At 38.2% G+C, this 13399-nt stretch overlaps 1 protein-coding gene across 15 annotated transcripts in view; it reads left to right on the top strand.

Moving 5' to 3' along the window:
* The first annotated feature begins 403 nt into the window (after positions 1-403).
* Positions 404-13399, top strand: part of PICALM (phosphatidylinositol binding clathrin assembly protein) — a 121258-nt gene continuing 108262 nt past the window's right edge. For 3 of the 15 annotated variants that reach the window (XM_057507157.1, XM_036906991.2, XM_036906992.2), the window contains exon 1: positions 407-891. In XM_057507157.1, the coding sequence (XP_057363140.1) occupies positions 762-891 (130 nt within the window). In that variant the 5' untranslated portion in view covers positions 407-761. Of the gene's footprint in view, positions 892-13399 lie in introns of all 15 variants that reach the window. The other 12 variants (XM_057507161.1, XM_036906988.2, XM_036906990.2 and 9 more) reach the window with 7 other exon arrangements.

Genomic DNA, 13399 nt, shown 5'->3' on the forward strand with positions numbered 1-13399 from the left:
GGGGCGCACGGGAAGCTTCCCCTCAGGGGGAAGCTGTGAAGGCAGCTGCACCTCCTCTTGGTCCAGCCTTCGGTTTCAACCGCAGCCACTGGTACACCCTCGGGGTGGGGTGCGGTGCGAGCAGGGAGGAACCCGCCCCCCTCCCCGGCCAGCCGCCGGCGCGCCGCCCCGTCCCCCGCCTCTGTGACCCGGCGCGCCCAGCCTCGGGCGACCTGTTGGCGGGGAGTGTCACGTGACGCGGCCGCCGCGCGCTCCCCGCGGGAGGGCCTCCTGTTGCGCCCGCCGGGCGGGTTCCTTCACGGAACGCGCGGCGCCACCCCGCTCTTCCCTCGCGGAGCGAGGGGAGGGCGGGCGTCAAAGAGGGAAGGGAAGGGAAAAGGGGCGGGGGGAGGAGGGGCGGTGCCCGAGTCACGTGACCAGGGCAGCCCGGAAAGCTCCGAGGAGGAGCCTGGCGCCGCCATTTTCCTGCAGCTGCCTATCCCTCCTGCCCTGCCCGGCTCCAGCTGACCAGGGAAGGGGTGGGCTGAGCTGAGGCGGGGGCAGGGGAGTGCCCGACACCGGTCCTGACCTCGCGGGTGACACGAGCCGGTTCTCTCCGGGCTGGGTGGCAGCGCGCGGCCCTGAGCCCCGCCCCAGGCCGGCAGGCGGAGAAGGGGCCGGTGGGGGTAGGGGGTGCGGTGGGGGGTGGGGGTCCTCCGGCGCTTGGGGGTCCCAGTCCCCGCCGGCTGCCGCGCGGGAGGGGTGGCGGAGGAGCCGCAGAGATGTCCGGCCAGAGCCTGACGGACCGAATCACCGCCGCCCAGCACAGTGTCACCGGCTCCGCCGTATCCAAGACAGTATGCAAGGCCACGACCCACGAGATCATGGGGCCCAAGAAAAAGCACCTGGACTGTGAGTGAAGCTGACTGCGGCCCCGCAGCCCGCGTCCTCTTGCCCATCTCTTTTTTTCCCTCCTTCAGCTGCTCTTGCCTCCTTGCGTCTTATCTGGCGCGGCGGGTCCTCTGCTTGTCCGAGGTGTGTGCCTTGGCTTCCATCACACCTGCCTTCACGGCTTCCGTCCCCTGTCTGAATCCCTGACAAGCCACTCCCCTCCGGGGGTCCCTGGCTTCCCTGCCGGGGAGCCGCGGTTCCCCCCACCCCGACCGACTTGCCTCCCCCTGGGTGCTCGCCTCCCTGCTTCCCTGCCTCCCTGCCTCCCTGCCTGCTGCAGCCTCTGCTCTTCGTCCTGCCCGTTCCGAGCTGCTCGTAGCCCTTCCCTGAGCGTCTCCCGGCTCGCCGCCGGGCTCGCCGCCTCATTGTTTCCCCATTAGCCGCCTTCGGGTTTCCGTAAACGCCTAAACCGGGATCCCTGTCTCCGCATCCCCGAGGGCTGCCTCCCTTGAAGTGATTCCCACTTCTTTGCTCCGCCAGCCTCTAATGTCCCTTCGCTTCTCGGGTTTCTCTTCCACCATTCGTCGCCCACTGGGGTTACCTTTCTTTGCCTCTAGCTTCCGTTAAGTCCCCTCGTCTCATTGTATTTTAAATGTCATACTCAATACCCGACCTTTATCTCACATTACTTTCTTCGTGGGAGTGAAAGTAAAGGGATTCCGTTTGGTGTAGGGAAGCTTTGTGGAAACTTGGCATTTTTAATTACCTGTGGTGGAATTTAATCATTGTGTTTCATGCTTTTGACTGGGATAACTTGTGAATGTTTGGCAACCCCTTCAGCTCCACCCCCCCCCACCTTTTTTTAATGGGGATATGGAAAAGGGTTTGCTGATACTGGTATCAGTTCGTGGCAGTTTGAATTTAGAAGCTTGGGTGTGAAGCGTAGACTATTGGAATAAAAAATGGTTTAATAATCTAACCTACAAATAACATCTCTTTAAAAACTGATTAAGTGATGATGCTTGAGTTGGGGCTCCGTTTGAATTTATGCTGGTTCTCTTTTGGGGCGCAATCTCTGTTTATATGGCATATTACTCCATTCACTAACTTAAACACGGTTAACTAGAGCTAACTCCTCCCAACTTTTTCCAAACCTTGAAGCCACTTGTAATGTCTTCCCTTTTCTTTCCACTCCTTTACCTCAAGGTACAAAGCTCTCAGTTGATTACTCAAGCTTTGACTCAGTGGAGTGACCTGAAATTTCTCAGGGAAAAATAGAGAAATAGGCACAGTAAGAAGTTCCTTTCTTAAATGGCTGCTGGACACGTTAGCCTAAGTGACTTTCATTCTACATACTTTTCTTTACTGTTTGAAGCAAGAGTGAGCATGTCCTGAAAGGGAATTCACTGACAGGAGTCCTGTTTTAATTCCTCATTTGGACTTTGGCCTTAAGGTTTGCACTTAAAAAAAAAAAAAAGGTACAAAATGTGAATTCTTCCAAGATAACTTTGCTCATGAAGAACTGTTAGAACAAGTTATTGCTATAGACAAACCCATTATTCATTGTGACTTGTTTTTTGCTGTGTAAGAGTTTGTAAAAAGAGACCATAACTGCTTGGTTCTTCTCTGTGATGCACAGGTCACGCACACTGCTTTTTAACTCTCGCTCCTTGCCTGATAGTTTAGAGAATGCATAGTGTCTTTAACTGGGGACACTTTTATAAATGGGAAATTCTTTAAAATGCACTGTAAGGCCATAAGTGATTTTATGATTATCTGATACTGGAGTAGATGTTTCTACTGTTTACTTCTCCTAAATGACTAGTTGGCTTGCTCTCTACCCTTATGGTTTGCCCTAACACTGTGTTAGTTGTTTTTTTATTTTTCTTTTTTGATCATGGGATAAGTGAAGAAACTACTTGTAACTGTGTGAACTATTTTTTTCCTTTTCCCTTACTTTGAAATGACTATAACAGTAGATACAGCTTTTAAAAGTCCTTGTAAATGTTGTCTTATTTAAAAGGTAGCAGTTGTTCTTTTAACACACTGCCAAAAAGGGCAGAAAATAGGCTAGGTAAGGTTGGGTGATATTTGCATGGTTTTATAACTGTTAGCCTTTTCTTTTGTAATAGCTACTGCAGATGCTAACTGGAATTAGGTTTGGAGGATGATCTCACATTCCTAGTTCTTTTTCTCCACCACTGCTGTGTTTATAAGCTCCCACTTTAAATGTTTAGAATTTAAATATTTCTGGTAATGTTTGATTAAAAAAAAATCCCTGTAGGGAGCCACTATTTTTTTTAAGAGGTTTAAAAGACAGTGATTTTCCTTCTACTGTGTAAAATGTCAGTGTAACCAGTTCTCACTAAAGAAATAAGTTTGTAAAGTCTGACCAGTAGTGGTTTTTCTAAACACCTTCTCACACACATTTTAACATGATTCGGGAAAATTGAAAAGGCTTTCACAGATATTTCTGGGTCTTGACACTGTGAACTTTAGACTTTAATGTAGAGATACTTTTTTCTTCGGGGGACTTTTCCTTCTCATGAAGGCTTAGTTCTGTTGCACCTTTTACTGCCCTGAAAAACTATGACCTAATTAGTTGAACTTAATGAAAACAATTTCATTTTTAAATGTTAATATTTATCAAAAATATGTTTAGGACTTTTTTTTCTATAGGCAAGGACTTTCCATATTAGGGAGTGATTATTATAATCCATGAATTATGTTCTAATTTATACTAGATATTTAAGAAAGATCTTTATGCTTTGTTTATAGGTATCAGTAGATAATAGTGTTAACCAGTGTACCTAGTGTGAAAAGAATTGCCAAACTTGAAACATGTTTGTAAAAATAAACAGGATTTTCATTTAATTTCAGGCCTCCAATGGTCAAGGTAGAAGAATAGCAGCCCTTGTATTTGAAGGACTTCAGTTTGTCAGGCACCTATTACCTAATTTAATCCTCTCTTACAGCCATGGAGGAGGCAATCCAGAGCTGAGAATGTAGCCTTTAACTCCATTTAAAGAGGGTATAGAACACTTAAAACATTCACAATGATTGAAGAATACCAAAACACAATTTTTAAATTTGTAAATTCTTAACTTAAAAAAAACATTTTTATCGGATTTCATGATCTGTAGTCTTGTTTTTTGAGACAAATAATTTTCTTTTTTTCTATAGTACTTAATTTTTCATCTTTAGTCATTGACATTGTGACATATTTCACTGAAATGCAATATTCATGTTACTGGTGTAATGGCTGTACTTTTTTATCCATATATTTTCCAGTTAATTACTAGGACACCATATTCTAATCACCATTTGTCATACATTCTCTATAACAAAATCAAGACCTGTTTTTGTTAAGCATCCATTATATCTCTGTTAGCTACAGTGTGGGTATTTGTGTGTTGTGTACTGGATGTAGACCCTGCCTAATTTTAATTGCAGAAACACTTTAAAAAATTGTGAATGTTTTGATATGTAGAAGTTGGAATTTGTATTTGGATTAGTGGTTTGTATAACCATTGAAAATGTATGCTGAGTATCAAAATGTATCTGAAATAATTATGTTTTCAAGCAAATGCTTTAATTTTTAATGTTTTAGTTAATGACATCCAGTGGATGCCTAATTTGGATATTGCCAACAAGGTTTCTGGTAACAGGGATCTTATTTGCAAGGAGATACACACAGGAGGAATATATCAAGTAGATCTACCCCAAGATGTCACTTGTTTAGAAATGAAGTGAGACTTTCCAAATGGATCTTATTCTAGAGACAGTTACTATTGTAGTTAATGTATGGGCTTACTGTTCTTTCCCCTAAGAATTAACTATTATATTTCTGTCAGAAAATGGTAACTGTGTCACTAAAATGATAACAGTAAGATTTGACTATGTATGTCAAATGCTAAGGTATAGTAGAACTCCACAAATGTAAGACTTGGCTTTTTCTCCCTCTGATTGGATGTGTGAAGCACTTGTATAAAATATTTAATGAGATATTTTAAAAATACAGTAATTGTTAAATAATCCATTTTAATTAGTCATCAGAATTGCTTTAATAATTTATTTTGATCCTGATTTCACTTAGAATATTTAATGTGAAAGTTCACTGTAATGCATAGAAAGTCACTTCTGTTTGTTCTGTTTTCTTAGTTCCAAAGTGCTTAGCTTCATGACTTCTCCCTTAATATCAAAAGAAGTAAGAAAAATAAACTTAAAGACTTCTTGGCAAGAGGTTAGAGGCCTACCAAAAAGAAGTAGGTTTAGATTTTCAAAGTAAAGCCTCAATATTTACTCTTCTTGTTCTTTTGGTGGCTGAAGTGGCATTTCCGTTACTTTATGTTCTGTCTCAGTATGTTCCCAGTTAAACTGCTTTATACATTTCTCTAGAGAATTGAGATTCTTGGATTTGACCTTTTAGAATTTTGTATGATCATTGTGTATATAATTATTTTTATGGATAATACTTCCCAGGCAGTTATATTTTTACTAATCATATTATTTTAAAAGAAAGTTCTGGTGAACCTAAACCTTCCGTATTAAAAATTGTGTTCAGAGTTGTAACTTGCCAGGTTATCTGATAAAGACTTCTCAAATTATATTAGAATATAGTAGCAGTACTCAGAGATTTTTATTATTAACACCATTTAATTGAAGAGGAAATTAAGGCACAGAGAACTTAAGTAATTTGCTCAAGGTCACACAGCTAGGAAGAGGATAACTGGGATTTGAATCCAGGGAGTCTAGCATCAGGTTTGTCTTTTCATCTCAGTGTGACTTCTTACATAATGCTTTCCTGTTCCAGGGAAAGAATGAACCATATTCATTCATTTAATGGCAGCGATTCTTAAAGTGTCATCCTGGGACTCCTGGGAGTCCCCAAGATCATTCACCATATTTGTGAGGTCAAAACCATAGTCATATACTAAGACATTATTTGCCTTTTCCATTTTTATTCTTGTACACGTGTGTAGTGTAGTTTTCCAGTGGCTATGTGATGTCTGATATTGCAACAGATTGAGTGTGTTAGCAGATAGGAGAACCCAAGTGTTTTCTGTTGAGTTAGATAGTAAAGGGTTCTGCAAAAATGTAAAACAATGTCACTTCTAAAGTTTGGTTTTGGAAAATATATTTTCATGAAAAATGTTAACATGAATTTGATTATTTTTAAATGAATTAATATTTTAAGAACTCATTTTTATTTTCAGGCAGTAAATACTGAAGAGAAAACCCAAATAAACAAAAGCTCTTAATTATTAAGACTGTAGAGGTTCTGAGACTAAAAAGTACAACCCTAAGGAAGAGTATGTATTAAAAGGGAGAAAAGGATACTCAGAGAGGAACTAGATTTAAGGGGTCCTTTAAACTCAGAGTAATTTTGGATTTCATTTGGTGGGTAACAGAGACCCAACCACTGGAGGAGGACTTTGAACAAGAGATGTGGCATAATTCTTTGATTAAGTCATACTGATTAAGTAGATTGGAAGGAATGTGTTGTGTGACTTGGAAAGGAGACCACTGGGGGCAAAAAGACCAATAATATCTAATTTTTTTGTAAATGAATTTAATGAAGTCTGTCATTAATTGGGACACTTGATTTGTTTCTCCTTTTTGTCACATCTAAGCTATTTTCAGCTAAGCAGGTTAGGTACCAATTGTACAAAAATAAATTGTTGAGTCCCAAACTATTAGCCTTCTGCACATATCATTCCTTGGACTCAGAATATCTTCATCTCTGTCAAACAGATCCTTCCTTCCTTTTAAACCTTCTTTAATTTTAACATCACATTTAAAGTAACCTATTTAACAAAGATATTACCGAATCACCCCACCCTTGGCCTGGTGTTCCAACATTATTATCATTCTTTAAAGTTTATGGTTTTGTTATAAACTGTAGTGTCATGCTTTATATGTATTTGGGTTCGTGTGTGTTTTCTCTGTAGAATAGGAACTATTCTTTAACATACTGTTCTGTGTCTCTTAAAGAACCTAATCAGTGGCCCTGTGGATGCTTAGTAAATATTGAATGATTACATGTAATTTCTGTTCATGGTTCAGACTATTCCATGAACAACTGTGGACACAGCATAGCTATTCCAGTAGACATTTAATACTATTTTAATGGCAATAATCTTTGTAGCCAGATGGTAATTACCTGGCTACAAAGTATCAGCATTGATAAAAACCATTATAAAAAATATTACTTGTTTCATGAAACCTGAAGCATTAAGAAGTTTAGTTTTGTTTAGATGATGTTTTCATAATACTGTTAGAACAAAAAAAAAGGGGGTTGCAGCTGCGCAGTTTGAAAACTATTAAAATGCATGTTTTCATGGATATGTTCTTGAGCCTAAGTAGAAATTAATTTTAAGAATGAAACAGAAGACCATAAGTAGATTGTAATGCTTATCAGAGCTGCTTCCTTGTATATCTCCAGGAGATGCTGATCACATTGTTATCTATGTGCAGGGTGTCTCCTGAGTATAACTATGGCAAACTCCTTGTAGATGTAAGGAAGGATAAAGTACACTTAATAGATAATATCAAAATGCAAAAGAAAAGGTATGACTGTTTTAGAATGAAGCCTTATGAGGTATGAGGTAAGGGTTGAAATGGTAGTAGTGATGGTAGGACTACCAAGTCTAGACCATCGGTTGATTCCAGGGGCTAATGGGAATTGTGAAAAGTTTTCTCTGAGCACTTGGAATTCCAGCATTGATTTCTGAAATGGTACTGGTATTTATACCTTGAATTTATTTATTTATTCAAGTATTTATTACTTGAAACCATCTTAGGGGCCCCAATTTTGCTCAAGGGACACTTCTTTCAAGTAGGGTTTAAGGAGGCTAGGCACATGCTCTCCAGCTTCTTCCCTCACTGTAGATTGCTGGTATACTTTACAAGTGACTTCAAGGGTATACTTAATTGCGTGTACTTAATTGCTGTATTTTATTATACATGGTTAATGTACATGGTGATTATATGTTTCATATGCCTATAAGCTCTGAGGATAGGTTTGCGGTGTGTTATGTATGTTTAAAATTTTTATGTGCTGGTAGTGGAATTACCTTGTGATGCTTAAGAAATACAAATGTACCATATTTTAAATACATCTAATAGGCAAATATCTTACTGTAATTCAAGGATATACCAAAAAAAATAGGGTGTTATTCACTGGGGAGAATTGGCAGACCTTTTTGATGTACTTGAAAACCATTGTTTGCAAAAATTTGATTCATGTGTGATACTGAATAATTTGAACCATTTAATCCAAAGATACCATGAAAAGAGGGGTGTGAGGCAAGATGATTTCTTTGTTATTGCAGTTTTACATTGAGATGTAATCCATATAAAATGCACCCTTTCAGCGTGTACAATTCAGTGGTTTTAGTATCTTCACAGTATTTTGTGCAACCATCACCAGTATCTAGTTCCAGAACATTTTCATTGCCCCAGAAAGAAACCACATATGGGTTAGCAGTCACTCCTGTCTGCCCACCCTCATTCTCTGGCAGCAATTCATCTGTCTGTGGATCTTCCTATTCTGACATTAATATGAATGGCACCATATAATATTTGGCATTTTATGTCTGGCCTCTTTGACTTAGGGTAATGTTTTCAAGGTTAATCTTTGTTGTAGCATGTAACAACAGTACTTCATTCTTTTTTATAACCTAATAGTTATTCCCTTGCATAGATAACACATTTCACTTACCTATTCATCCACTAATGGGCATTTGGTTTGGTTACCAACTCACTGAGAATAACAACACTGCTGTGAACATTTGTGTGCAAGTATTTGAACATGTTTTTTCAGTTCTGGGCATATACCTAGGAGAAGAATTGCTGGGTCATATGATAATTACATATTTAACTTTCTGAGAATTTACTAGGCTGTTTTCCACAGCAGCTGTATCATTTTACATTTCCAGCAGCAGTCTATGAAGTTTTCAGTTTCTCCACATTTGCTATTTTCAGGTTTAAAAAAAACTAAATTTTTATTGTACCCATCTTAGTGGGTGGTAAGTGTGGTATCTTGTGATTTTGGTTTGTATTACCCTAATTACTAATGATCTTGAGCATCTTTTTATGTGTTTACTGACCTATGTATATCTTCACAAAAATGTCTACTCAGATTTCTCTTTTTTTTTTAAATTAAGGTATCATTGATGAACACTCTTAGGAAGGTTTCACAAGAAAAACAATGTGGTTATTGCATTCACCCTTATTATTGAGTCCCCCCCAATACCCCATTGCAGTCACTGTCCATCAGTATAGTAAGATGCCACAGAGTTCCTGTTTGTCTTCTCTGAGCTGTACTGTCTTCCCCGTGACCCCACACACACCATGCGCACCTCAGATTGCTAATTTTTAAATTTGGATTTTTATGCATTTTGGATGCTACAAGTGTTCTTTACATATTACAGATACTAGATCCTTATGATTTGCAAATATTTTTCTCTTATCCTGTGGCTCATGTTTCCATTCTTTTGATAATGCCCTTTAATGCACAAAAGTCTTAAATTTTGAGGTTCAATTTTTAAATTTTTTCTTTGTGCTTTTGGTATAATAGTCAGGAAACCATACCTAAACTACTAAGAGTTGTATAGTTTTTAGCTTTCATTTTTAAGTTTGATCAATTTTGAGTCAATTTTTGTATATGGTGTGGGGAGGCAAGGTGATGTTAAGAAAAATAAAGGATAATTGAGTTTTTTCCTTACTTTTTAGTAGAGTTGTAGAGTACAACTCTACTGTTCCTCTGTGTAATGTGGATATAGAGATGAGTGAGAGAGAAAAAATATTTCCTTGATGGTAGTCTCCATTACCGGGTATAGTTCATTGACTGATAAATGCAGTTATTTGAGTCAAACATTCTTTCAACTGAACCGACAACCACTTAATCTAACCCAGTGTACATTTTTTTTAAGGTTCTCAATATAGTCATTTAAATAGGTGATAAGATAATATGTGGTTGCATGAGTATCAGTAAGGAGTTATTTTTATCCACACGTAATAGTGTGTGTGTTTCTATAGTTATCTAGTACTTACCCATAAGGACACTTTACATATGCTGTAATTCTATTTTTCTCTAATTATAATTGTTTATAGAGAGCACCTGTGTGTCTTCTTTACTCTGCTAAATACAGCGTATAGCAAGTATGTAATAAAAAGATGCTGAATGAATAAAGGAGGGATGAAACTTTAAGGTGGGGGAGGTTCTAATGTGTTATCAGTGTTTTAGGTTTTATTATGTAAAGAGGACAATTGCTGTAGAGTAATAGTCTATACTGTCAAAATGGCTGTTAAACTTCATTCTGTTTCCAAGATCAAGTAAATTTCCATTCTTTATTGGTTGAAAGGTAAGTAGTTGTGGAAGTTGGAAAATAAATTTTCAGAGTTAGATTATGTAAAATTAGGGCAGTTTTACACCCTTAAGGTTTACTTCCAGGATCTACCTGTTGTTGGTATATTTGACTTAAAACCATTGAGTTTAAGCTAGTCAAACCTTGGGTTTTCTTCTGCTTTTCTTTTCTTTCTATAAATTACTCTGATGATTTGTTTGCTTACATGTGATAGTTAAAAGTAAATTCCAGGCAGTCCTTGATTTTAGACTTTGTGTTATATGCAATAGTCCACATCTGATAGCAAACAAGGCCTCTGCTGAGTTCTTGTGTGCTTTGTTGTAGAACATAGGCAGACCATTTAAAGCGCAAATATAGTCAGAAATGAAGTATATAACCTTAGTAGGCTATATTGAATGAGCCAGGAATTGACCTTGATTGGCTTTTTTTCTTACTATCGACTTAAGTTATGTCCTTTCTTTCTCTCTTGCTCATAGGAGAGGTTAAAATCCAAATTAACTTTTTTTTGAAAGTGAAATGTAAATAAATCTTAATTTTTTGCATATCTAAAGACCCAAGAGCTTATCATTTTGTGTAAGTTTTTCTTAGAGAAAGCCTGAATGGAAAAAGAATTGTAAGAGCAACTTAAAAAAATTTGTCGTTTTAGTAAATTTTCTAGGAAACTGTGTTTAAGTCTTCTGCCTGCTCTATAAGCAAGAATATGGGAGAAAGTTTGGAGAGATGAGCTCTGCTTAACATTGAGCAGTCCCAACAAAAACCATTGTAGAAACAGTAAAGGGTGCTAAATTAGGAAGGTCATCAAGGTCTAGAAAAGAATGTTAAGACGATGACACCTGATCCTTACCATAAAAGAGAACATGAAATCTAACAGTGAAAATGTGTAAAAAACTAATTGTACTACATTAAGATAAATGTATAATACTTTTTATGTAAAGTTTCAAAGTAGGGGCTGAAGTACTTCATTTTGAAGGAGGTAACAGGAATTTTAAGGATGAATAGTTGCTTTGCCAAATGGACAAGGTAGTCCTCAGTAGAGTGCACATGCAGTGGACAGGCAAGAAAGAACAGTATGAGGTTCTTGTAGGGGCAGGAATTGTCTTGATAGACTCTGTCCCTTCAGCTCTCCTCCCCAAATCCTCATTTTACAGTTTCCCTTCTTCCTGTTCATTAGCTGTTTCCTAGCTTTGCCCCAGTGCTGTGGAACTTGGGAAGTACTTCCCTTTTCACAGGTAATTTATGGTAAGGCTATTGAAAGGGATGGGAAGAAAGAAATGAACAGTCCTGTCTCCATTTTGCAGGGGGCTTTATGAACTTTGTTTTGGTACCTGAAATTGGATTTCTGAGTATTGTCATACATAGTGGCTTGGGTTGCTAGATAAGTAAAATCAGGTATACTGATCTCCTAGCTTTTGTGAGCTTGTGTGGAAATAAGAGTTGTTTTTGAGTTCTAAATTTATGAATGAACTTAAACTATCTTACCATATAATGATGGTCAGTATGAATAGAAAAGGTTTGATAAGCCAGTTCAAGTCAGTAAGATTCTTGGCATGTTTGATTTATGTGATTTAACTATTGACATCTATTTATCTGCAAATGATACGTTATCAGTTATTCTTATGTTTTTATAGCTGGATCTCTATCAAATAAAACTTCATTAGTCTTGTGGAAATCAATATGTTCATCAGCAATTATATATTGAGTGTCTGCTGTATATCCAAGTTACTGTGTTGAGATTATTGAGAAATATAAAAATTAAGTAGCTCATCATATCTTCAGTCTTCTAGGGAAGATGACATACACAGACAGTTGCATTACCAGGCAGTGTGAGCTAAGACTACATATCATTGAAAATCACAGAAGAGGAAGGTAATGCTTTTAATAAGGGGGAGAACTGGACTTGAAATGATTAAGTTGTGAGGAGCAGTAGACATTTCAGGTGGAGGGAAAGAGCTTGAGCAAACATTGCAGGAAGGCTGGAACTGTGTTGGGGAACAAAAGAGTCTGTTATACTATAGAGGATAAATGGGGTGCTTTGGGGCTGGGAGAGGGACAGGTTGGGTGTAAGGAAAAACACCCATGGATTTTAATCATATCTTTTTGATAGTATCTCTGGGTAGCTTTTGGTTCCTGTAGGGAAGTTGGACAGGACTGTAGTTAGAGCTGATTTTCAAAATTGTACTATATTTTCTACTGCTAGTGTTATAGTAGGGAAGGCAAGGAATTTTGCTGATCTTGAAGCTGAGAATTACATTTTGCTGCTTCAGCCTTTTTGTATTAATTGATTATTTTAAACTGCATTAATAGTGTTAATATCTGAGGTTTTGGGAATTTCTGAATATATAGATTGCGCAGGAATCATTGAAAAAGTCTCCTAAATACGAATAATGTATACCTAATTTTGATCTGGAGATAGATATTTTATAAACATGTAAGGAAACTTCAGTCTTCAGTTTTACACAAAATCTGATCAGATTAGCTTAGTTAGGACCTAACATGCACGATGGGGATAACATCTAAGATTTAAGGAGTCTTTTTTGTCTTAACCACTTGACATGCACTGACACAGTTAATCCTTATAAAAACCTGTTGAATAGGGTCTTGTTAGCTCTCTTGTACATACCTATACTGAGATGCTACTGGTAAAAGGATATAGAGAATAAATTTAACATTTAAGTGGCAACGAAGAACCTTAGAGAGTCAGACAATCTGGGTAATGTTTTAGTTTAAGAACTTCTAGGGAATGGGATATAGTTAGGATAGTTAGGAGAAGGCCTTTCTTTGGGAAATACTGTTTCTATAAATATGTAAAATTACATTTGGAAACAGTAACTTGCTGTACTTCTTAGGGTAAATTATTAATATACTTCAAAAGGAATAAGCCCTGAACTGAAACATGGGGTGCTGGCCCCAGCTCCATTTGACTTTAGGAAATTCCCTTGCTTAAATTGCTTATTTTCTAAATTGCCTGCTATACTATTCTGCGATGTTATATTTTTGCCTCTACATTTTTTGTTCTTGGCTTGATACTTTGGAAACTAAGATTTTGGACTGTTGATGAGCTTTTGCTTCATTCTTCATTAGAATTTCCCACCTACCAGTATATCATTACTTGAAAAACAATTTGAACTTGATTTTTTACTGTCACTGGGAAGAAGGGT

The sequence above is a fragment of the Manis pentadactyla genome, chromosome 9, assembly GCF_030020395.1.
Source record: "Manis pentadactyla isolate mManPen7 chromosome 9, mManPen7.hap1, whole genome shotgun sequence".
Lineage (NCBI taxonomy): Eukaryota > Metazoa > Chordata > Mammalia > Pholidota > Manidae > Manis > Manis pentadactyla.